Source organism: Tetrahymena thermophila (assembly GCF_000189635.1).
Source record: "Tetrahymena thermophila SB210 genomic scaffold scf_8254617, whole genome shotgun sequence".
In the NCBI taxonomy this organism is placed as follows: domain Eukaryota; phylum Ciliophora; class Oligohymenophorea; order Hymenostomatida; family Tetrahymenidae; genus Tetrahymena; species Tetrahymena thermophila.
In genome coordinates this window covers 837,048-862,997 of record NW_002476387.1, presented here as the reverse complement: position 1 = coordinate 862,997, position 25,950 = coordinate 837,048, and the positions used below count along the sequence as shown (strand labels likewise).

The following is a 25,950-nucleotide window of genomic DNA, read 5'->3' as shown; positions in this document are numbered from 1 at the left end:
TTTTCGTTTTATTCTTTTAAGAAATAAATATGATATGTGTTTGTTTTTATATTTTATTATTTTTTCTTAATCTAATTTTTTAAAAACCATAATCGCCTATGATAAATCTATTTTCTTCATTTTTTCTTTTTTAGCATGAAAGCTGGCTTAGAAAATACATTTTCTTCTACTTTTTCTTCAATATTTTCTTCCTTTGAATTCATTTAATTATTATTTTCCTGATCCTTTGCACTTTTTATTGAAATCATAAAAATAAATTTATTTTTATGGATTATTAATTTAAAAATAATTACTTATCATCATCAAGCTCTTTAAATTTATTTTTTGAAGGTTAGGACTCACTTTATAAATCAAAGCTATCATCTTTTTTATTTTGATTTTAACTTATTTAATTATTACTAATCTATTTTGTTGAATCTGGTTTTCTTTACCCTTAAGCAGTATTTTATCTGCTATTATAATCGTCAAAGTCGTTGTTTGCATACTCTAATTCATCAAGATCTACTTCTTATTCTGAAGGTTTTTTATAATCTTATTATTTTTCTTATTTGTGTTACTAGTTGTTATTCTATTCAGGGGATTAATCTCTAACAAAAGTAAATAAATAAATAAATAAATACTTCATATCAAATATATTTTACCTTTGCTTTTTATTAGATTACTTTTAATTACTTTCAGGTGTCCTTTCTTTTCTTCTACCTCTTTCTTAATCATCAGCTTCATTCTATTTCTTTTAAGGCTACTACTTTTATTAATCCTCAACCTTTATTTGTCCTTCGTCTTTTCTAGGGTTAGCAGAAGCTCCTGGTTTTTTATTCAGCATAGGTGGGCGTTTAAGTTGTTTTACCTTAGAAATATTTAATTAATCATTCTTTAGATCATAGGCTTAATTTAAAAGAAAAAAGTTACATTTTTAGAATGGTCTCTATTAATAATATCCATATGGCTTTCACTAACAACACTTTTAGTATCTTTTATTATAAAAACCTTAATATTTTTGTTGAATATTTCTTAATTTTACCCTCTTTTGCATTCATATTTCTTATATATTTTTCTACTTCTTTAAGCTTGATTTAGTTAAGTTTTATTTCTTTTTCTTTGCTCTTTAAAATTGTCATTTTCTTAGAAAGCTCTTGCTGAAGATCTCTCTTTTCTTTCTCAATTTATTTTTACTTTTCCAAATATTTTTTTTCAATTTGCTTCTTTTTATTTTCTTGTTCTTTAATTTTTTCCTCTAAATCTTGGAGGTCTCTCTCATAAACCTTTGTTATTTAAAAAAATAAATTGCTTTAAAGACATTTATCCAATTATTAATTTAATTTACATCATCATCACCAGCTTGAGACTGATGACTATTTTAAGATCTCTTTTTTTCATTTATTCTTTCTGTTAGCTATCTGATATTATCTTCTTTTGTTACTAAGTTTTCATGTTATTTCCTTAAATCTTTTTCTTAATCTTATACTTAATCATTCAACTTTCTATATTCATCTTTGACTTTGGCTAAAGTTTAGCGTAGTTTTTCAACCTTTATAAAAAAATTATTAATAGTAGTAGAATCATAATATGTTATGATTTTTTACATTAGAAGAATACTGTCCATTATCTTTTAATTCGTTTAAAGCTTGTTACTACTTTTCGTTTATATTTTGCAAGCTATCATACTCAGATTTAACTTCAGCAATTTATTTCTTCAAAAAGAGCAACTCATCTTCTTTTTAGACTACACTAAAATAAAGATTATTATTTATATTTTTTAGAATTAAATTACTTATTATTTTCAAACACATTTTATAATTGATTTTTTATCCTCGTAATATTCTATTTCAATTTATTTATCTCAGCTAATTATTTTTACACTCTATGTTTACGATCTATTTTTAGAATTAAAATTTATTTAAGTGCTTATTTTCTAATTACTATACCTTTTAGCTCTTCGTCTTCCTCCTTCTGACTGTATCTTTGTTCTCTTTTTTCTTTCTCTTTGACTAATATTTTATCAAGTTCAGTAGCCAACATTTTAAGATCTTATTTTAACTTTTTATTTTTCTCAATCAAAGTTTGCTTATTTTAGCTGGTCATAACTGAATTTTAAATTGAATTTGTAGTTGGTATTTGATTTTCATTTTTTTTTGCGGACTGATTTTATGAAGGAAGCCTATAGAAATAAATCATTTTAAATATTCAATATTAAGCAAATCATAATATTTGTTACTCGCTTTTTCTATGTTCCTAAACAACTGGTTAGTGCTATTCAGCTTAAGGTTTTTGCTAATTTTATTTTGGAATAATAGGAATTTTTTAATTCTTCTATTAATCTCCATAAGAATCATATTCTTCATGGTTATTCTATTTTGCATGATCATCATTTATAGATTCATCTAATGGCTTTGTATTAAAATCATCAAAATATTCATCATCTTGTTAATTTGAGTTTTTATTATTTTTATTATTTGAAGAGACTACTGCATTTTATTTTGGAGGAGCCGCAGGAGGCCTTACTTTTTTATCATTTTCAAATGATTCATTATAAAAATCATCTATATCTTCTAAATCGCTCATATCGATTGAAAAATAAACAGCTGATTAATTAATTAATTGATTAATACTAATTTAATAACTAAAAACAATAACTTCAATATTTTAAAATGTTATAAATCCTCTTCTATCTTTTACAGTTTAATTAATAAACCAAAATTTGAAATTTCATAAGTAAAAAAACAAACAAATATCATCCAAAGAATATATATAACTCACAAATCTCTTAAAATCTATATCTTAACAATAAATTATTTAAAATTTTCAAAAATCTAATTAAATGTTTTAAAAAATTATCACTGGAATAAAATGTCAAAATTACAGAAATTGTTGTAAAATTTTGTTTTTCTCTTAAACAACAAAAGTATTTGAATATTAGCTATTTATAAAATATCTGAGATAAATATAATGAAACTTATTCTTAATATTTAATATATAAAACTTAACTTGAAAAACCTAATAATTAAAATGAATGTGTAATAAAGACTGAATAATTATACAAATAAGAAAACATAACAATTTTCTTATTTTATTGAAAGTAAATACTATTAAATTTATTTATTTTCTATAAAATTATAAAAATACATTTTGTATAAAATCTATTTTAAATAAAGCTAATTTTATTAAATTTTACAACCTAAAAATTGAAATACTCTATAAATTTTTTTTAATTTGGAAAAATGGAATATAAAATGCCAATAATTAATTAATTATAATAAAATTTAATTCGATAATTTATCTCTTTCTTTTTAATTACTCTCAAGCTAGAAAAGCTCTATCAAATATAGGATTAATTGGTTATCATGAGAAGATGTTTATGGAATTTTTTGATTTGAATTATTTTGAATAAATATCATACATTTTCTATATTCATTAAATAAACAATGCTTTCAGTTCCAGCAAATGCAAAAACATCTTTGGTATTGCAGTAATCAAGAGTGTATATACTATCACTCATGTCATTTATGCAGCCACATACTCTGTCTTTTTAATCAAATACTCTTACTTCATTTAATCCACTACATGCTGCAGTTATGGTTTCATCATTTTTTTTACTACAGTTAAATATTAAATAATTAATTTAAAAAACATTTACAATATTACCTAAACTAAATCGAATAAATATATGCTTTATCAAGTTGTATTCCAGGTTCCCAATCTATCTTCTTTATAAGTTTTCTTGTGTTGAAGTCCCATAACTAAATTTAATCAGCATTCCTATAAGAACCAGTAAGTATTTAATTATTCTTGTAATCTATGCTGTCACCACTGACTTTTGGTCCATAAAAATGGGCAACACTCTTTTTTGCTCTTAAATCCCAAATATGTATATTGCTATCCCATCCACAGCTAAGAAGAATATCGGGCTAATCTTGTAAGAACTTTAAAGAAAAGATTCTATTTGTGTGTCCAGGAATATTCCAATCTCCTTATTCAAAATCAATATATAACTACTTTGTCTAATCATCGTATACTCTCACCTTTTATGGAACAATAAGATAATATTTTCATAAAATTATAATTAAATATAAATAAAAATAACTAACTCTAAAATCTTTTCCAGCTGTTGCAAATTTAGACCCATCATTATTATAATCTAATGAAAGTATATTATGTCCTTTATTTTCAATCATTCTATGGATTGCTTTCTCTATATAGTTAGTTATATAGAAAATAAACAATTATTTTATATAATAAAATTCTAATTTAGAAACTTACATCCTAAAGCATCCCAGTGAGTAATAGAGCCATCTGAATTTACAGATAGCAACTAATATGGGTCATTTTATTACTGTTTTGGTTTCCACCTGACGCTTGTTGTTGGAGCATTGAGAATATGGATTGCTCTATTATTTAATTAAGTGTGTTTATCATTTTTGCAACATGGTTAAACAAATGCTTTTAACTTACCCCTATAAAGATCCTAGCTATTGACCTATTTTTAAAGCAATAATAGGTTTAAAATTAATATTATTTTTATAAATTAAATTTAAATTAAGCTAATTTAAAATAAAATTTTGTACCATTTTCTGCATTAAGAATTTTGACGCTTCCATCTGCGCATCCTAATTAATACAAGAGATTTTAAAATGTTAGTGCTAGTCGAAAACTACATAAAATATTGTAAAATCCATTATAAATTACCAGCGGCTATAAGCTTATCATCTTAACTAAATCTCAAAGAAAAAATATCAACATCTTTTATTTAAATTTATCTTTATAAACTTAGTTTCTTTTCACTGTCTTTATAATTTACTACTCTATTTTATATTTAGAATCGAATATTTTTCTTCTTAAATACCAATAAGTAAAATTCTTATTTATTTATTTACCCATGTTTTCCACCTAAAGTTGAGTTTTATGGTTTTTGTTTTTATTTGCTATGATCTTCCATTTTAAATACTAATGATGGAACTTTTGTACTGCTTTATTAACTCATTTCTATATTTACTTACTTGCCTAATAATAAATTAATTTATGAACCAAAATTTTTAAAAAACTGTTAATTTTTGAAATTTTGATTAAATACAATTTTTGTATAATTATAGACTTATAAAAGGCATGGCATTATTGATATCTCGCTTCTTATTTTCGTATGTAAAATATATATATAAAATATTCTTCTTAAAGAATAACAAAAAATGAATGAAACAAATTTTTTATTAATTTGGTATTTTAATTGGCTATATATTTATTAATTTTTCATTTATTCTAATAAGATATATCTAATATGGGTAAAAATTAAGCAACAAATAAATAATTAGAAAATCTTAATTTAGCATTGATTCATAAATAGGAATGGAAAACAAATTTAATAGAAATTAAAATGTATGTTAAAAAATTATTTATATTCTAAATTGTTTTGTTCAACAAATCTGATTTATTAAGGGAGTTGCTATAATAATTTTATATTAAAATAAATTAAAATTTAATTTGATATGAAATCAATCACTATCTTATTTTCAAATTAAATGAATCATTATTTTTATATGAAAAAAGCTACTTTAGAAATTTAATTTTTTTTAGATTTCTTTTTTATTCCTCTTAATAAATTTTTTGAGACGGGCTTACAAAAACAATACTTTAAAGGTTTTTATTTACCTTTGTTCAAACATTAAAAATATTTGTTTGTAAGATGATTTTACTTTAAAATCACTATCTTAACAAAATTTTATAAAATAAAATAACATTCAATAATTTCTAAAAAATAGATTGAATAAGTGTTAATTAATATTTTTAGACAAATATCTTAAAATTTTATGAAATATGTATCTATAATAAATTTTTTATAGTATATTAATAGATATTTTTTTTTTAAAGTTAATAGCGTTTATAAAATTATGAAAATCAGAGGTATAAGTTAGATACGGATGGATTTTCCCCCTTTTTTATTAAAAGATTTTTATTTTTATGAAGACAAGAGGATATTTAATTAAATATTCTAATTAGTTAAAACAAAAACTAATCTATATTGTTTATTTTTTATAAATTAAATATAATAAAGAAAAACATTCAGATATTAGGAAAGAAAGAAGTTCACAAAACTATTAACTAAAAATATTTTCATATCAAGTTATAAAAAGAAAGCTTAAAAATGAATCCTTTTGGCTAAGGTAACTTTTAATCTCAATTTTAGAAACCTACTTAACCAAATGTTTAGCCCCCTTAAAATAACTTCAATGGTAATTAACCTCCTAACAACTTTGGCTAGAATAATAATTAGGGATTTAATAATAATAATAATCTTCAAAACCAAAACCAAAACAGAAATCAGTAAAACTAATTTGGGATGTAAAATAACATGTAATTACCAATGAATCAGAATCAACCAAATGGAAATAATCAAATGGGATTTCCTAATAATATGACCATGTAATAAAACATTAACTAAAACAGATTTTCAAACTAGTAAGAGGTGAGCAATGTTAATCCTAATAATTAAAGTAATAATATCAATAATAACTATAATATTCCTACTCAAAATTAATAATTCAACAACAATAATATTGCTTAAAACTAGTAGTTTGGTATGTAGCTACCTAAAAATTTGATAATGCCTCCTCAGGTTCAATTTGGGATGAATTAATAATAAACCATGGGAAATCCTGCAAGCAATGGCTTACCTGCAAATATAGGTAATCCAAATAACATGGTACCTCCAAATTAGAATTTGGTTGGATAATAATAAATGTAGAGTAATAGCCTAAATAATAATTAAACTTAATTTAATCCTAGGGGAAATAATAATCCTACAATTATGCCTCCAAATATAAATAATTAACAAATGTAGCCCCCTGCTAATATGAATCAAAATTAAACAAATTAATCCAATTTTAACAACATGCCACAACAGAATACTAGTTTAGGGAATTATCCTACCTTTCAAAACAATGCAAATACAAATAACCAACAAAATACTGCTAATGGATAAAATAAACAAATTTTAACCACACCTCAAGGAACAACTAATAATCAAATTAATACTAACCCTCAAAATAACTAACCTAATAATCTGAATCACAATATTTAACCACCATAATTACCTATGAATCCGAATTTTAATCCTAATATAGCTCAAAACAATTAGAATGTAAAGCCCATTGTATAAGATAATAACAATATACCAAATAGATAACCTAATAATTTTAATTAACCATCTCAAGTCCCTCAAGGTTAGTTAAATAATGTATAGAATCAAAATAGTAATTAAATAGCACATTAAATTGGTTAAGGAATGGCGAATAACTAAAGATAAATTAATTAGTTTGGAGTAGGAAATAATATGGCAAATCAAAACCAGCCAAATATCCCAAATCAAATAAATGCATAAAATAATAATGGACCATTCAACAATGGTATTAATAACATGGGCATGGGTTAAAACCAATAGTAGCAAATGAGAAATATAAATAATAATGGTTAAGCTCAAGCTTAATAATAGTAATAAATTACTAATTACTAACAACCTAAATAATAATAATAAATGAATTAATAGGTTGTTCCATAATAAAAGAAATATATTTACCCTATATGCCACTTTGATCATTCTTATGATAGTTTTACCAATGATAAATGTTCTAATAAAAAGTTTAAATTGGGTTGTGGGCATGAAGTCTGTTTAGAATCAATGAGAGCATACCTAGAAAAGAAAATATTGGAAAAAGATTAAAACAGATTTGAGACTGATGAAAATTTCCCAAATTTTAAGATTATCTGTCCTTTTTATGTTGGCCCATAAGAAACAAAAAGTGATGTGAAATTCGTAGGTGAATAAGAATAGTAGAATAATAATTAAAAACAATAGGATGAAGTTAAATTTGAATATGAGGAAGACGTTAGCAATTTCAGGAAGTGCGAGTATATTTTATAACAATAAGATTTTTAGTAGTTTAGAAAAATGGATTTGGGAGACGGCACAAAAGGAAGTATATTCGCCAATTTTAGTTTCGCTTTTTGATATTTATCATTTATTGATTCATTTTATAAATAAAAACTGTAATTATAAGAATAATATCTTATTTGTTTGGTTGTTTAATATTTTAAAACAATAAATAATTTTTAAAAATTTCTTTATTAAAATATTTATTTTATTTATTTGTTGATTCATTAATTTTTTATTTGCTAACTTTTATTAAAAAAATTAAAAAAATCTTTCTTTAAAAAAAATAGTTCAAAGTGTTAAAGTATTATTTTTCAATTTACTAATAAAATATTAAAAATTACTTTTAATTTAAATTAACAATATGGATGTTTATGATTGATTGATTACTTTTTACATGAAAATATTTCTGTTTTTGCAAATATATAAATAAATCAACCAACCAACCAATCGCACAAAAAAACAAGCATATAAATAATAAATAACAATGCTAATTTAATGGTCTTGTTAAAATATGAAACAAATAATTATGTATTGTTCAAGAAATAAAATATAAAGATAAATTAAACTCTAACAATCAGATTAATTCAATCTTCAAGAAATTGTTAAAATATCAATCAAATTCTTTTGAAAGAAATTTACTTTAACAAATATCACAAGAGTAAGTTGAAAAAAAACAAATATAATTAATAATAAGTATCAAAACACAAGCAAACTGCTATATATCTATCTATATATTTATCAATAATCTAAATTCACCTAACCAATATGTCAAGTAAGGTTCTAATAGACTCTCAAAGTCCTTTTAGAAAAAATCATACTGCTTCTCGTTCTTCTGGCAGTAAAACATAAAGGGATACATCTTCATCAAATTTGGCTAACTCAGTTAACTTTTTTGGTAATAACATGCATCAATAATCATCTATTAGTAGTAGCAACTACAACGAAGGAGCTGGAAACTTAGCTCAGCTTTCAATGAATCAGCAAAATTCTCAAGTAATTGAATATTTTTTAATTTAATCAATTAGCAAGCACAGCTTATTTTTTTATTTAATAGAGATATTTATATTTACATTTTACAATAATTGGCCATATTGCTTTTAATTTTTTCACTTAGTTAATCAAAATTTTGCATTAATTAAAAGTCTTCAACTATCTACTAACAGTAGCTACGTGCTGTAAGGAATAGCTCAGAAAATAGAAATACATCATCATCAATAAGCACAAGCATTTTAAACAACGCAAATCCTTAAAACTCTTCTGCATGTAATAACTCATCATCTAGCAATATTAAAGCCAGTTAGATTTTGCGTAGTAATTCTAACTTTAGTGCAACTCCATAAAAAAAGAAGGAAAATATCTCAATGTATATCATGGAGAGTGGAGGAACAAAGACAAGCCATACCACTTCTTTAAATTAGAACTTTACTTAAAATCTAAACTCTAATTCAAAGTTAAGTGGTGTCCAATAGAATAATAACAGCAACACAAGCAACTCCTCTGGGATAAAACAATAGCCAATCTAATCAGCTTCAAATTCTTCATAAAAATATTTGAACTAAAATTCAATTCTCAGTAATACTAAAGAAAATATTGGCATATCTATGCATAAGCATAGTGGTTCTTCATCAGCTATAAATCAATACAAAATCCCATCTGGTAGCAGCAACAATAATAACTCTATTTTAGCTGGGACAAACTCACAAATTTCCAATAATTAAATAAACAATAACAGCAATATTAATGTAAATTTAACGAATAGTTTGAATAGTTAAAATGTATTTTATCAGATTTAGCATTAATAAAATAACAATAATAACACTTCTATTTCTTAATCTCCTAATCAAAAAACCCTTTATCAAAATATACTTAATTCTTCATGGAAAGTCAATATGATACCAAATCAAACACCAAGGAAAGGGTAAGATACGATCAATTGCAATAATATTAATAACAGCAGCAGCTTAGTGCAAGGCAGCACAAATTAAAATAATTAAAACTCATCTTGTAATAGCTCAAGTAAATTTTTAAATACTTCATGTCGTAGCCACTCAAAGACTTCAGCTCGTTAACAACCTTATATATAAGAAAATAGCTATCAGTTTGCATTAAATACAAGTGGAAAAATAAATGGCCTTTCACCCTTGAACTAATCTTCCAGCTAGGCTAACCCTTCTGCTACCAGATTAAATACATCAACATCATCCTCTTCTAAAGCACAGCAAAGCGAAGAAATCAAGCGCTTAAAAATGGAAATTGAATAGTTCAAAAACAGAGAAATAAAATATTTAGTGCGCATAGCTACTTTAGAAAAAGAAACTAAGAAGCTTTCAGAAAATTTAGAAAAATAAGAAAATATTAATAGAGATATCTCACTAGAGAACTCTAAAATTCGCAGAATAAATAGTTTTAATAACACTTCTATAAATATGAGCTATTGTGGTAACTCTGCTGATAAAAATTTACTCCTTAACAATTTAGGTAATAGTTCCAACTTAACTTCCAGCGTAGATGAGTTTTAACGCAGTGTGCGTTAATAAAAGTCTGAATAACAAGACTCTTCACCATTCAATTGCAGTAATAACTAATCTAACCCAACAAACTGCTCATCTTGTTCTATGTGTGGTCAAAGTATTGCTTTAAACTCACAGTCTACAAATAAGCAATAATAAAATCCCTCTTCATAAGGTTCTTCCTCATCTTCGGCATACAATAAGTATAAAATAAAATATACTCAATTGCGTAACTAACACAAAGAAATACTTAAAAACTACATAGAACTTGAGAAAGAAAATAGAGAAATCAAAAGCGAAACTTAATTAATGAAATAGCTTTATGCAGACAAAGTATCTTCAAAAAGCACTAACTAATAAGATTCTAATTCTTAGAACAAATACTAAGTTGGATTGGTTTAAACAAATTACTCACATTTATCAAATAACTCTACTAACGAAAATAATGATAACCCCTAAAACGAAAATATCCCAAGCTTTTTCAAATTACTGACTCTTGGATAAGCTTTAAGCAATTGAAAATTTATTTTAAAAGAAATTAAAATATTTATTTTACACTAATTTGAAAAAGTTTGTAAACAAACAAACAAAAAAACAAATAACCAAATAACCAAAAAAGCAAATAAACAACAATAAAACAATATTTTAAAAATAGATGATTAATATTTTTTCCAATAACAACTAATTTATATTTTAATTAATTAAGGATTTATCATTCATTCATTCATTCATTTGAAATAAACTAAAAAACTAACTTGTATTAATTAAAGCAGTATTTTTCTTTTTATATAATATGTATTTTTCTGCATTTAAAAAAATTTATTTTTATATATTTTATGGAGTATTTATTTACTTGTTTTTGCTTGTCAAGTAGTAAAAGGTTTATAATGATAATTAAATTATCAAATACTTTAAAATTTTAATAATTTACATAGATAAATAATTCATATAAAAGCTAATTTAAAAATTTAATTTTATTATTTATCAATAAATAATATTTTGTTTTTCTTTTTTTACATTTACATTCAGAAATGTCTTTACATTTTTGATGTAAAACTAAATAAATGTTCATTACCCTTCATTATCTTCTTCGTCATCAACATTTCCTTCAGTAATATATCTTAAAAGCTTTTCTGATGAGCTATAGCCTTCATTTGAAAGTCTTTCTTAGATATTGTCTAGTATTGCATCACCTTATAAATCCATAAAAACGATGCTATAAGGATTTTATTCTATTGAATGATTCAAATTTCCAATAAAAATTAGGTTAATTAATCCATTAAGTATTTCAGTGATGGTGTCTTATTTGACGCTTTCCTATTACATAGAATCTAAGAAAATCTTCATTAAGTTGCTATCAAATATAGCCTCACATTGATCTTGATTACAACCTGCAAGTAAGCTGCTTAAACAGCTTAGAGCAGAATTCTTAATATCTGAATGATAACTAGAAGCTAAATTTATAATTATTTTGGTTAAATATTGATTTTAGTTAAACTACTCCTCGAAAATAAAGCGATCATTAATTTGGTGAGAATGCTTGGAAAATATAGTAGTAAGGAGATCTAAGCATATGCTTTGCAGTTCAATAGGGATATTTTAATTTAATAGGTGAGCAATAGGATCAAAAATACCCATACCAACAACCTAATTAGTGAGGGATTCATAGAAATCACAGAGATAATCAAATATTTCAAGAATATAGGAGCAGCAATCGCAGTGAGATTTAATCTATAAATTACAACCTTGCACAAAATTTACCATTTGTAGAATAAGATCATAGTAGTAATTAATTATTTAATGAACTTCATCATCATCTGCTTTAAAAACTATCTTTTTTAGAGCGCTCATCAAAGTGGTGTTTACAATTTCCTAATTAATAACTAAAGGAAATATAGAGAGAATCAACTCAGGAGCATCAACAAAATCTATATAAGTAGTGTACTCTTTTTTCATAGAGAGGTTAGAAAGTAAATTAACTATTGACTCAAGCATATCTTTTGTATGATTTTTTAATTCAATATTTTCTTTTAAGATGTAAAACAACTTTCCTTTTGAAAGGATAGATTTTACAACATTTTGTGTATTTTCTGCTGCTATATTTGATAAAAGCCAAATGGCAGACTCTCTAATGTTCAAATACTCGTCATTCTAAATATGATTTTCGATAACACTGAGTACATAAAACTTTCTCTTATCAGGCTACTAGAAGAGGTAGTTATTCTCTTAGTCATTTATCTCTTACCCATTTTCATCTCTTTTTATAAGTATATCAACTATTTAATCTACAACATCACTACAATCACAAAAGCTAGTGACATTAATAACCAAATCATAAGCAATTTCGAACATCTATTCAAATAAATAAAACAATTTTTTTAATATTTTTGAAATTTTTCTTTCTGTCAATTAAAAGAGCATTGACAAACAAACACTAATTAATAAATGAGCATTCTATTAATCAGTATTGATAAAAATTAAAAATAATTAATGAGGTTTTATACTATTAAATTGAAACTAAATAAAATACCAATGAAGGTTGTTTTCTACCCCATGTTATCATTTAAACCAACTTCATAAATAATTAGGAGTTCTTAATCATTAGCAAAGTATTCTCGCGATTCTAATCTATTTCTTTCCTGATCACTCTTAAATTCTATTGAATCAACGAGAGATTAGGGTTTTATTAATTAAACTCATGTATCGTTTGCTCTATCATTTAAGGGTAAAAAGGAGGTAAAACTTCATAATCTTGAAGTAAGTTTCCATTCAAAGACATATTTCTTTTAGCTTACAAAAGAGTCCTTGTCTTTTTGTTTCTAATTTCTACTCTAAAAAGATTTTTCTTCTTGCTAAATATTTCATTATTCAACTAGCTTTCAGCCTAATTATCATCATTGCTATTATTATTGTATTGGATTTCATCTTTATATGACTAATTTTCTTAGTTGCCTTGTAATACCTCCATTTTAATTTTGATAGATTTATTAAAAGTGTTGCTTTGTTTCTTGCTAAGTTTATATTTTCTTAAATATTTCAATTATTAAAATTTCTTAATTTATTTTTTTTTAATTTTTTGGTGGTAAATTTCACTTTTAAAGAAAAAATATTGTTAATTTAGTGCATTCATTTTGGATTAAGTATAAGATGAAATGTTTTAAGATACACCTATAAATAAGTTTGAATGTTTGTTTATAGATGATCTGACTGAGGATTAAATTCTTCCTTAACAACTTTTTCAATAAATTAATAAAAATACTTAATATAATTTATTTTTTTTACTTTTTGAAATCAAAAATTTTATAATGATTAAATTTTCGCGCAAATTTTTAATATAAAAATTAGCTTTTGTTTAATTAATATTTCAACAGAAATAAATATATGAAATATCTTTAAACATTTTTAACTTTAATAAAATATTAAATAGTTTTAAATAATGAAATAGATTATTATTTCTGAATTATTTTTTATTTTGATTTTATTATTATTTCTTAACAATAAAATTATGATAAAATATTCTATGTGCTTAAATACTTAATTTTTCAAATTTAAAGATTAATTTATTCACTTATTTATTCTAAAAATTATGTAAAATTTTTATAAAAATACTAAAAAAGATTTGAATTTTGATATAAAATTTATATTAGCATTATTTATAAATTTAATTGAGTAAAACTACATTTTTTAAATAATTAAAATTTATTTAATAATATTTATTTACTTTTAAAATTTTTTATAACTTTCAAAAATTTTCCTATTTTTTAATTAAATTAAAACAATTTTTTAAAATTAATTGTTGAGAGAGTATTATTATTAAACTATTCTTTGAAAGTAGTTTATAAAAAAATGTAGCTAATTATTAAATAATAATTTAATTCATTTACAAAATCTTATCTATTATTTTAAAAACCATTTATTTTTCTATTATTTTGTATAATTTGTTTTTTAAATATTTATTGTTCAAAAATAAATTTTTTGCAATATTTTTCTATTTTTTACCCATTTTTTATCATAAAATATCCATTTATATTTTCAATTTCTATTTTTATATTGAGAAATATCAAAATAAATATCTTAATTTTATTTAAAATTTCAATATTAGGTAAAGGAGATAGTATTATGGGATTACTTTACTCTTAATTTATTATTAAACTTTGAAATGTAAAAAAAATAAGTAATTAATTATCTTTAGAAAACTTTATAAATCTAGCAAATAATTTTATGCATTTTATTAAATAAGTTTTTAGATCAAATATTTATAGAAAATTCATTCATCTAATATTCATTTTTTGATTTGACGGAGACGCAATGAGAAAGATATTTTAATTATGTTTTAATATGAAGTAAAAATGTTATTATTTGTTAAATAAAAATTTGCCTCAAAATATTAACTTATTAGAAATTAAGATCTTTTCTATATGCACTATAGTTGAAAAATTAAAGTAAGCAATCAATCAATCTACCTTTAATATTATTAACCTTAAAATAAAAGCTTTAAAATTCTATCAAAGCAATATTCCTTCAATAAATAAAACATTTGATAAACAAAAAAATTATCATTAGAATACAAGTATTCATATTTAGGTTTAAAAGAGGATTCAAACTAAAAAATAAAGTTCACATTTACTAACTAGATTAGCTTATGGGTCAATAGTCAGCAAAGCCTGAGCTAGATTAATAAATTAGATATAGGTTCAAAGGTTATCCTGATGAGATAGAATTAGTTTTTGGGAGTCTTAAAAACAAACATCGTTTTCAAAAGAAAATACCTTCAGACAAAATTCTTCAAAAAGACTTTGAAAATTTTGCTTCAAAGCTTATTGCTTCTGAAGATTAAAAATAAATAATTTACAATCTTCCAAAGAAATATAAATGGCGTCTTCTAAATAAACATTAGGATATAATGGAAGGAAAATCATAAAAGAATATTACTAAGACTCCTCTTTAAAAGTTACTCGAAAGACTCATTGAAGAACAAAGCGTTTACGCATATAACAATTTGTTTGACTAAATCGAATTAGAAAGAAAGTAGAATGATGAAATCTTTTGGAAAGACTTTAAGAATTATAGAGGACCTCAAATATTGATCGATATAATCAGTAATTAAAATACACAATCAAGACAATCAGGAAAATATGATTTGCTAATAAAACTATTTGAATTTATTCATTACATGGTTACCACTTTCGATTAAGGTATTGATTACTTGAAGCGTGTACCTAATGGTATTTAAACTATTGTTTCATGCATAAACCCTTACCATCCTATGGTTACAGCATATGTGTTTGATGTTTCTTCATAATTTTTACTTGGAAACGATGAAGATTTAGAAAGTGTATGTCGTGGTTTCAGCGAGTATAAAATAAATAACAGTTTATCTTCTCGTTTTTAAATTTTGATTGACATCCTAAAAGACTCTCCTAACATTATTTTGATTAGGAACACAGTTGATTTCTTGTTTAGCTTCATATCACTTCCTTCAAACAAATAGCGTGCTAAACTCATTAGATAAGAATTTATAGAACTTAATATTGAAAATATATTTGAGGTAATTTCTTTTACAATAAAATGTTTGTTAAAATATTATTAATTAATTATTACTTGCTACCAAAGAATCACATAAAAATCTTGTCCTTAAAATTATTTCTATATAAAATAGATCATCCTTACAAGAATCAAGTTAGGAAAGTACAAAATCAAAGATTGTACATAATAAGCTTATTTAAATGCCTTGAAAAATTAAATTTAAGAATAAAATTATTTTGAAGATGGTCACATAGATTAAAATAATAGCAGTAAACTGACTTTAAATATTACATTTTTCTTTTTAAATTGATACATTTTTTATAGACCTAAAGATGATGCTTCTCAGTAAAAAAAATGAACAAGAAGATATCATAAAAGAAGAGTCAGAAGAAGCTGAAACAGTAGATTATAATTCTTTAGCAGATAAACTCGAGAATTTTGAAGAGGAAAAATAAGAAGACGATGAGGTAGATGAGGAAGTTGACCGCTTGCTCTTACTTTCCTGCACTTTAAACGAAGGAGATACTAAAATATTCTAGTTACATATCTAGGGCATAAAGAATTAAATGCAACTTTTTTTGACTTTCAATTTGGATGATAGTGAAAAAACAATCTTAGATCCTGTTGATTCTGTTTTTGTTAAACCTTAAAACTATGAAATTACATTTGAAAGTTTAATTGAAAAGCTTAAAAAAAAGGCATTTGAAAATGATTGCTACGATTAGCTAACTGGATCTTTACAAAAGCTTTTATTGCTTCCAAGTGATTAAGATAAAGTTAAAAAAGTATTTATTAACTTAGATAAAGCACTATCTAAGATATTCGCTTCACCTCAAGGAGGTAAAATAAAAAAATAAATAAATTAGTTTCTTAAATTTTATCCAAACAGTTATAAGCGAAAAGGAACTAAATGCTCTAGTTGAGAGCAATAAAGATATGGAGAGTCTAATTAAACAAATCAATTAGTTGGAGGAATAAAATAGAATAAAGGATTCTGAAATATCTGGTATCTTGTAGCAAAAAGATGATATATCAGCTAAATTTATAGACCTCAAAAACCAAACAAAAGAAATGGAAAGCTAGATATAAACTCTCTTAAAGGAAATTAACTAGCTTAAAGCTTAAATAGTTAATAATTAGGTATTTTAATTTTCTATTTTATTAAAAATTTTTAAGATAATTATTAATTTAAAAGGAATCATCAAACATACCCTCAGTAATTTATAGCTTAAAGAAAACTTAATAGATTATTTTATTTAAAAATAGGCACCTTAGTTAGGTATCCCACAAGTAATCAACTAAAAAAAAAACTTCATTTTTATTCAATAAAAAAAATTATTTTCCAGAAAAAATAATCCTTAAAATAAATGAATTAAATTTTGATAATCAAACAATTTTAAATTAAAATAATTTTGTTAAAAATAAAGGCTCCATCTATCGGAGGAGGCATTCCACCTGTAATTAAATAATTAAACAAATAAGTAGCAATTATTTTATTAAATACTTTTTAATTTTGATATAAAGGCTCCTATTTTAGGAAGTGTACCATAAGTAAGCAAAATTTAAGCAATCTAAATATCTAATTTTTGTTAATAAAAAAGGCACCAACTTTGGGAGATATTCCAACTGTAATTAATAAAAATTTAAATTATTTTTTATATATTTATGATTTATTTGTATTTAATTCAATAGGCACCACCTATTTTCGGTATACCACCAGTAAAATTTAAAATAATAGTTGATTTTTAAATATTCAATTTATTATTTCATTTAAAAGGCACCATAAATAGGAGGAATTCCACCTGTAAATAAATAAATATTTTTAAATCTAAATAATTTTTATTGTTTGTTTAAAAATTATAGGCACCACCAATTGGAGGTATTCCACCAGTAATTAAATTTGTTTTATTTATCAATTTATTCATTATTACTATTTTAATAAAAATAAAGGCACCATAATTTGGAGGCATTCCACCAGTAAATAAATAAATATTTTATACAATCATTAAATTTTTTAACTGTATATTTTATTTTAGCCACCACCTATTGGAGGTATTCCACCAGTAATTTGATATATACATAAAAACCCAATAAAAATATTAATTTATTTTAAAAAAGGCACCATAAATAGGAGGCATTCCACCAGTAAATAAAATTTATAGAAAATTTAAAACATATATAAATATTTTTTATTTATTTTATTAAGGCACCACCAATCGGAGGTATTCCACCTGTAAGTTTAACTTCAAATAAATATTTATAAAAAATATAATTAATTATATTTATTTATATTAAAAGGCACCACAAATTGGAGGCATCCCACCAGTAAATAAACAACTTACTTACTTACATACTTATTTACTTGTTAATAATAATATATAGTATTTATGTACTTATTTATTTAAAATAGGCACCACAAATTGGAGGCATTCCACCAGTAAATAGATTGTTTGAGAATTATTATCTTCTTTTTGACCTTTTTATTTTTTCCTTTAGGCTCCACCTATTGGAGGTATTCCACCTGTAAATTAAATAAATTTAACATTTTCATTAAATTAAATATTTTCTTATTATTTAAAAAGGCACCACAAATCGGAGGCATTCCACCTGTAAATAAATTAATAAATATAGTTTATTTAAACATTTTTATTTTTATCTTTACTTTCTATTCTAGGCACCACCTATTGGAGGCATTCCACCTGTAAATCTTGTTTAAAAAAATTAAAAAATTAAATAATAATAATAATTATTAAAAATTATGAAAAAAGGCACCTCAAATCGGAGGCATTCCACCTGTAAATAAATTAATAAATTAGATTATTTAAACATTTTTATTTTTACTTTCTATTATAGGCACCACCTATTGGAGGCATTCCACCTGTAAATATTGTTTAAAAAAATTAAAAAAGTAATTAATAATTATTATTAAAATATGAAAAAAGGCACCATAAATCGGAGGCATTCCACCTGTAAATAAATTAATAAATATAGTTTATTTATTTTTATTTTTACTTACTAATCTAGGCACCACCTATTGGAGGCATTCCACCTGTAAATCTTGTTTAAAAAAATAAAATAATAATAATTATTAAAAATTATGAAAAAAGGCACCATCCTTTGGAGGTATTCCACCTGTAAAATAAAAATAAATAATTTTTAAAAATATTTTATATGATATTTTCTTTATTTTAAAAAGGCTCCTTCTATTGGAGGCATCCCACCAGTAAACATTTTAAATTTATTTTTGTTATATTTAACTTAAAAATATAATTTTAGCCACCACCTTTTGGAGGAATTCCACAAGTAAATTAATTTTATAAATTGAAATAAAATCATCAATTTTATTTTATTTTTCCAATTTAAATAAATAAAAGGCTCCATCTATTGGAGGTATTCCACCAGTAAATAAATTACCTCAAAATATTATATTTTTTGTTTTGAAATTATTATTTTTATTTCTTAGCCACCACCTCTAGGCGGTATTCCACCTGTAAACTAACTTTTTCATTTCCAAAAAATAAATAATTCTATTTCTCTTTAAAATTAGGCTCCATCGTTTGGAGGTATCCCACCTCCACCTGTAAATTAAATAAAAATGTTTTATTTTTATTAATTTTTATATTTTAATCTCACAGCCACCACCTTTCGGAGGTATTCCATCTGTAAATTATTTTTAATTAGAAATAAAAGATTTATTTACTTTCTAAAACAGGCACCATCAATTGGAGGTATTCCACCAGTAATAAATATATTTAGAAAAAATGTATTATTTTTTTGAACAATATAATTTTTTATTTAATAGCCACCACCACCTTTTGGATAATCACCTGTAATTTTTTTTTTCTTTACATATATTATTAATTTATTAATTATAAAAAAGGCAATTAATTTAGGAGGAGCACCTGTAATTTTTAAATGAAAATTCTCATCAAATTTATTAATTTTTTATCTATTAAAGATGCCACCACCATTTCTTATTGGAACTTAAGCACCAGTAAAATAAAAATAAACAAAGTTTTCATTTAATGCTAATTAATTATTTTAAAATATCAAAGATGATGCCTTCTTTCAATATGCCTATGGTAAATTAATTACCTTTATACTACAACTATAATTTAATTTTATGATTAGATGATGCCTTAGCAGCCTCTATAGAAACAAAAGAAAAAGCCAAATGTCCCTCTCAAACCTTTTATGTGGAACACAATAACAGCTAATAATATTAAAAATACTATATGGGAGAAATTAAATGATGAAAAAGTTGAATTGGATATTAAATTTATAGAAGATTAATTTGAAAAGCCTACTGCTCCTGTCAAATAAGTTGGTGGAGCTTCTTCATAACCAAATGGATCTAACTCTAATAGCACTTAAGGCAGCACAACAGCACCACCAAAACCAATGATTATTCAAAAAACTAGCTTGATTAATGGTGATAGAACAAAGACTTATGAAATTGTTTTGTAAAAGCTAAAAATATCTTCAAATTTAATCAGCAATGCTTTAGTTAGCTGTGATGAAAAAATTTTAACTCTTAATAATCTTCAATCTCTTAACAACATTTGTCCTAAGCAAGAAGAAGTAGACCTAGTTACAGGTTATATTGAAGGTGGAGGTAAACCTGAGGATTTAGCTAACCCTGAAAAGTTTATTTACGAAGTAAAAAAAGTAAAAGGATTTGGTGATCGTATCAGAGGTTTAATTTTCCTTAAAACTCACGAAGAAATGTTCTTAGATTTAGAGCCAAAAGTTTAAAAATTAAGAAGAGGTATTTTCTATTTGAAAGATAACAAATTAATACCTGAAATGCTTGAGTATGTTTTAGCTTTTGGTAACTATTTAAATGGAGAATCAGCAAGAGGTGGAGCCTGGGGCTTTAAATTTGATTCTTTGATTAAAATAAGTGAACTAAAAATGAAAGATAATAAAACAACTTTGATGATGTATGTAATAGATATTTTTGAAAAGAAATACAATCCTCTCATATCTCTAGAAGATGAAGAAGCTTTAAATCTTTGTGAGTAGCTCCCTATATCACAATTGAATGCAGATTTAAATGAAATAAAGAAAAATTTCCGCTTTATGCAAAAAGCTATTTAATCCCAGACAGATCTTCCAAATGACAATATCAAATCAAAACTAGATGGAAGCGTAGATGCTATCGAATAACGTATAAATAGTATGGATGTTGAAATTAAAACTATAGATGAAACTTACAAGTAAGTTGCAAGCTTGTATGGAGAAAAGCCAACTGATCCTTCTGAAAAGTTTGCTGAAAAGTTTGGATAGCTTTTTAGAAAAATTAAGAAAGAAAAGGCAGATAAGCAGAAGATAGAAGAGGCAAAGAAAAAAGAGGAAGAAAAGAAAAAGAAGGAAGAGGAAAAAAAGGCTAAAGAAGATTTGAAGACCTCAACTTCAAAAGTAGATTAAAAACAAGCAAAACCAGACTTAAAGGCTTCCACATCAAATGTACAATAAAAGAATTAAGTTCCTGAACAGAGTGTTTCTAATCCACAACAAAATTTAGCTAGTATTATGAAGGGATTTAAAAGTCAACTTAGCTAAAAAGCTAACCAAAAGGTTGAAAATTTAGAAAACGTTAGAGGAACATTTATTGGTATGCAAAATCTTAATTCTGGCGATGTCAGAATGTCTAAATGCTATTAAAATGTTAGAGAGAGTATGTTAATGACCAAAAATAAGTCAGATATGTTAGGCCTTCTTAAGGAAATGAAAATGAGTAAATTTAAATATTTTTTTTTTAAATTAATTAAACTTTTTACTTAGAAAAATAATCAGGAATTTAACAAAGTGGAGGAGAAGGAGGAGAAGATTTACAATCTGCTATCTCTAAGATCGGTTTCTTAAATAAATGAAATAAATGAAGAAGATTACAAACAAATTGTTACCGATTATGGAAAAATTTTATAAATGAAGAAAACATATTTAATTTTAATATTTTTTGTATTTTTTTTGTGTTATTTTTTTGTTCAAATTTAAATTATTTAACTAAATGTATTGTTTTTTTGAATTAAAATATTTTTTCTATTTTAATATCATTTTAAATGCTAAACTTGATTAAAATTTACTAAAAATAAGAATAGTAATAAATTAAAAACATAAAAGATGATTTCTTCTTAAGTATTTTTGTTTTTAATATAAAAAGCACTTAAAAAATAATAAATTTACTTATAAAAGTAATAATCAAAAGTAAAATTAATACTGAATCGAAAATATGGATTTATTTCTAGTATTTTGATGATAAATATCTACTTAAATTATTTATAGTTTAGTTTGCTTTTAGTATAAAGATTTATTTTTATTATTTAATTTAATTATTAAAAACTATAAGAAGGGAGTTTGAATGGATAACAATATTAATAATTTATTTTGCTAAAAATTAGAAAGTAAACAAACTAATTTACTAAAAATTAATTTCAAACATAATGAATAAGCTAAAACTTGGAACTTCTTAAAGTGCTAGCGTCCTCAACGACTCTAGTTAATAAAATAGATTTAATGGAATATCACCTATTTTAGAAAGAAAACAAAATAAATCGATTACTGATAAGGCGTTAGCATTTGAAGAAGATAGAATTTAAAAAATTAACTCTGTTTATAATAAGTAACTGATCGCAAAAAAAATGAATAAGTAAGGATTTTGATTTAATCTAAACACTCTAAAAATTTATTTCTACTTCAATTTTTTCAGCTTTGAAGTTAAGTTAATGTTTGTTATTTAGGATTATGAATGAAAGATCTAGAGAAACTGATTTAAATAGAGGGTTACTTGTGAGCGCTGATTTCAAAGTTAATAATCCTAATGGATTCACAGTTTCTTCTAGTGATACTGTAGAAATCAAAAGCATTATTAAAAATTTGAAGGAAGAAGGAACTCTTCCAAGGGTTAAAAAATTTGATGAAGATTTAAAATTTACCAAATCGAATCAACAATTTAATAACATTACAGCAACTGAACATAAACCTTAATTTTCTTAGATGTCTAATCCTTATGGTAGAATTAATTATTTTCTTTCTTTCGTCTGAAATAATTTGAAAGCACAAAGAGTAAATTTGTTTTATAGTTTTACTTGTTGATTGAATCCTAAATAATCATACATTTTTATTTAGAAATCAACTGTACTTAATAAAAAGTTTACATCTTAATTCAAAATATTTTTAAATAATGTTATTAGCAATTTCTACATTTTCTTAATTTCTATTTTTATTTATTCAAAGCAAAGAATATCCAAGATTTTAAAAAAATGAAGTCTGTTTAATAATAAAACATCCAAAAGATAAACGATAATATATAGAGACTAGCAATGCTATAAGACAATCTAAAAAAGGGAAACTTAGAATTCTTAGGCAATACAAATAATAGATAACCTTCTGCCAAATAAAATAATATTGTGCCAGTAGCCTCAGAAAAGTCAATTAGATAAGAAAAGAATATGAATTAATAAAATTTAAATTAGCATTAATTATTTTCTTAATAACAAAATCACTAAAACTAGTAGCAGCTATATTATTAATAAAGTAGTTAAAATATTAGCAATTAAAATTAATTAAATGCATCAATTTAATAATCCCTTCTGCCATAACTTTCCTATAAAAAATATCCTTCTGAGATAATAAAGCCTTATCTCTCTAAATAAAACTTAAAAGTATAAATCAATAAACAAAAGGCTGCTGTTCTTATAAACAATGTGAATTAACTAGAAAATAAAATTAGATGTTAGTCCTCAACATTTATCCCATTTCCAAAAGATGGCTATTTGCAATAGTTCTAGAAAGACTTATAAAAATAAAATCCCAACCAAAAAAAATCCTACCAGTAAATAAATATAAATAATTAAATAATAAATTTGAAATATAATTTTTATAAATTTAATTAAATCAATTTGCTATTTAATAGGTCACCAAATAATGCAATAAAGGGAGATTAGTTAAATTTCAAAAATAATTTTAAAGGTAAATTTATTTATTATTTGCTTTTATCAATAAAAAAGTTTATATTTGTTTTTATTAAAAAAAGAAATAATTGCTTTAAGCGAAGAAGAGACAAAGCTTTATGGATCAAGATGTCCTTAGGGGTATGAAAAAATAGAAATCTTAGGAAAGTAAATATGATTAATAATATTTAATTTATTAATTAATTAATTACTAAAAAAAGAGGAGGGTTCTCTGTTGTTTGGTTGTGTAAAAGCTCAAAAACACAGTAAAAAGTGGCAGTAAAATAAATAGTCAACAAGAATAACTAAGAATCTATTCAAAGAGAGCTTAAGCTTCTACAAAATTTCTATAATGATGATGGTTAACCAAAAGCTTAATATTAAAATGATTAGAGTAAGAATTAGTTAAAAATTATAAAAATTGTTATTAAAATTAAATCTATTTAAAAAGGATTAAAAAACCTTATTGGTTTAGTTGAAGTTATCAAAGACTCTAAAGACACTTGGATAATATTTGAGTTAGGTGGATCAACATCAGCTAAGCTATTTTATGGATTGAATGGGGATTTTCATAATAATGAGAGAATTTATAAAATTAATTTTTAGCAATCATATTATGATTTCATTTAACTTGAAAACAATCTAATGGCTTAGTTTATATATAAAGTTGCTTCTGCTCTTTCTCTTTTAAGTGAGAATAAACTTATACATTGTGACATTAAGCCAGAAAATATTTTAATTAATTATAAATCTGAAGGAAATTAAAAATTCAATCTAGAGTAAGTTGCCTTGATTGATTTTGGATCTGTAGTTAGTTATCATGAAAAGGGTACAATAAATTTAGCAACTATAGAATACATGCCTCCTGAAGTAATTAACTAAATTATCAACGAAAACAATCGCATTAAAAATAATAATCACACTATGATTTAAAACTTGTAAGGGTCTTTAGACACAATAGATGTTTGGTCTTTTGGAGCTTCCCTTCTTGAATTGTTAACTGGATTGCCTTAGTGGTTGAGCTATAAATGTAGAGTTTCATACAAAGAAAAAACAGTTATCAAGACAGGGATATTTTCAATTAGAAATCAAGACTTTGAGAAGCTCTTGCAAAAATAAAAAGCTATAAATGAAATACTACCAGCATATTTAACAAACATATTATCTTAATTTGATAATTAGGAAAAAGGAGAACTTCTATTAGATTTAATTATTTAAATGCTTAAGATTAATCCACAAGAAAGAATTAAATCCCACGAAATATTAAAACATCCTTTTATAAACAGTAAATGTTCTTAGTCTTAAATTGATAAGTGCAGAGCAAATGTTTAGGAAATGTTAAATAAAGAAGATAATTAAAATTTAGGCTAATTATCTGATAATCCTAATTAATTTAAGAATCTTTTAAATCAGAATAAAGAAAATTTAATACCATAATTATCAAACTACGCTGATACAAATAATAGTAAATCTAGAAGTTAGTCTTTAGAAAATATTCCTGACTCAACAAAATACTACTACGACAAAAAATTTGTCATAAAGAGCTTAAATAAAAAAAGCTTTCATGATCTATCATCGATTACAAAAAACGAGAGAAATAAAAGCAGCATATTAATAAATTAAGACTATCAAATTAAATGTGGTGAAAATTCGATATATAGTCCAAACATATCAATTTAAGAAATAGAAGCTCCTCACATTTAATAAAATTAATTTTCTCCTCAAAAATTAGCAAATTGATAAAAAATATTTTAAGATAAAAATTTTTTTCAATTAAACTTAGCAATAAAATAAAATAAATAATTTTGCTTTTAAAAATTAAAACTACTTTAAATTTATATCTTTGAATTGCATATTATTTTATATTGTAAAATAAATTGAAGAAGAAAAAATATTATTACAGAATTTAAAAATCTTCCTAAATAAACTAAACAGTTTTTAAATTAACTTAATTAATTATTTCATTTCATATTTGTTCTCTTATGACAGATAATATTTGTAACTAAGTAAGAAATTATATTATTTAATTTACTATATT

The 25,950-nt window shown here is 23.7% G+C and overlaps 7 protein-coding genes across 7 annotated transcripts; 4 read left to right on the top strand and 3 right to left on the bottom strand. All coding sequences in view use genetic code 6, as the record gives it.

Annotated features, from left to right (window-relative positions):
- Positions 1–116: 116 nt before the first annotated feature.
- TTHERM_00196470 (hypothetical protein) lies at positions 117–2,661 on the bottom strand (the record flags this gene model as incomplete). The annotated part of the gene is made up of 10 exons (XM_001017301.3): positions 2,216–2,661; positions 1,926–2,158; positions 1,772–1,874; positions 1,584–1,728; positions 1,325–1,528; positions 1,022–1,262; positions 910–971; positions 642–847; positions 294–587; positions 117–231 (listed from the first exon to the last, which is right to left on the bottom strand). The coding sequence occupies exons 1-10, from the start codon at positions 2,560–2,562 to the stop codon at positions 117–119; spliced, it is 1,950 nt and encodes a 649-aa protein (XP_001017301.2). The 5' UTR covers positions 2,563–2,661.
- Positions 2,662–3,391: 730 nt separating this feature from the next.
- Positions 3,392–4,978, bottom strand: TTHERM_00196460 (WD40 domain protein; the record flags this gene model as incomplete). Its single annotated transcript, XM_001017300.2, has 8 exons — positions 3,392–3,593; positions 3,643–4,019; positions 4,086–4,189; positions 4,258–4,385; positions 4,450–4,474; positions 4,563–4,604; positions 4,684–4,799; positions 4,872–4,978. The coding sequence occupies 8 exons, from the start codon at positions 4,976–4,978 to the stop codon at positions 3,392–3,394; spliced, it is 1,101 nt and encodes a 366-aa protein (XP_001017300.2).
- A 1,065-nt stretch (positions 4,979–6,043) lies between these two features.
- Positions 6,044–7,996, top strand: TTHERM_00196450 (hypothetical protein; the record flags this gene model as incomplete). The annotated part of the gene is made up of 1 exon (XM_001017299.3): positions 6,044–7,996. The coding sequence occupies exon 1, from the start codon at positions 6,134–6,136 to the stop codon at positions 7,994–7,996; it is 1,863 nt and encodes a 620-aa protein (XP_001017299.1). The 5' UTR covers positions 6,044–6,133.
- Positions 7,997–8,500: 504 nt separating this feature from the next.
- On the top strand, positions 8,501–10,950 carry TTHERM_00196440 (hypothetical protein; the record flags this gene model as incomplete). Its single annotated transcript, XM_001017298.2, has 2 exons — positions 8,501–8,914; positions 9,064–10,950. Exons 1-2 carry the CDS (start codon positions 8,687–8,689, stop codon positions 10,948–10,950), a joined length of 2,115 nt encoding a protein of 704 aa, XP_001017298.1. The 5' UTR covers positions 8,501–8,686.
- Positions 10,951–11,499: 549 nt separating this feature from the next.
- TTHERM_00196430 (hypothetical protein) lies at positions 11,500–13,399 on the bottom strand (the record flags this gene model as incomplete). The annotated part of the gene is made up of 2 exons (XM_001017297.2): positions 11,500–12,783; positions 12,962–13,399. The coding sequence occupies 2 exons, from the start codon at positions 13,397–13,399 to the stop codon at positions 11,500–11,502; spliced, it is 1,722 nt and encodes a 573-aa protein (XP_001017297.2).
- A 1,674-nt stretch (positions 13,400–15,073) lies between these two features.
- On the top strand, positions 15,074–21,833 carry TTHERM_00196420 (formin-like 2 domain protein; the record flags this gene model as incomplete). Its single annotated transcript, XM_001017296.2, has 18 exons — positions 15,074–15,979; positions 16,091–16,226; positions 16,282–16,797; positions 16,847–17,097; positions 17,153–17,173; positions 17,224–17,247; positions 17,385–17,414; positions 17,482–17,508; positions 17,559–17,585; positions 17,650–17,676; positions 17,735–17,761; positions 17,821–17,847; positions 19,760–19,786; positions 19,838–19,861; positions 19,916–19,951; positions 20,013–20,039; positions 20,089–21,697; positions 21,745–21,833. 18 exons carry the CDS (start codon positions 15,074–15,076, stop codon positions 21,831–21,833), a joined length of 3,831 nt encoding a protein of 1,276 aa, XP_001017296.2.
- A 450-nt stretch (positions 21,834–22,283) lies between these two features.
- Positions 22,284–25,652, top strand: TTHERM_00196410 (Serine/Threonine kinase domain protein; the record flags this gene model as incomplete). Its single annotated transcript, XM_001017295.2, has 7 exons — positions 22,284–22,609; positions 22,701–22,972; positions 23,197–23,794; positions 23,876–23,931; positions 23,996–24,080; positions 24,134–24,306; positions 24,364–25,652. Exons 1-7 carry the CDS (start codon positions 22,404–22,406, stop codon positions 25,650–25,652), a joined length of 2,679 nt encoding a protein of 892 aa, XP_001017295.2. The 5' UTR covers positions 22,284–22,403.
- Positions 25,653–25,950: the final 298 nt, after the last annotated feature.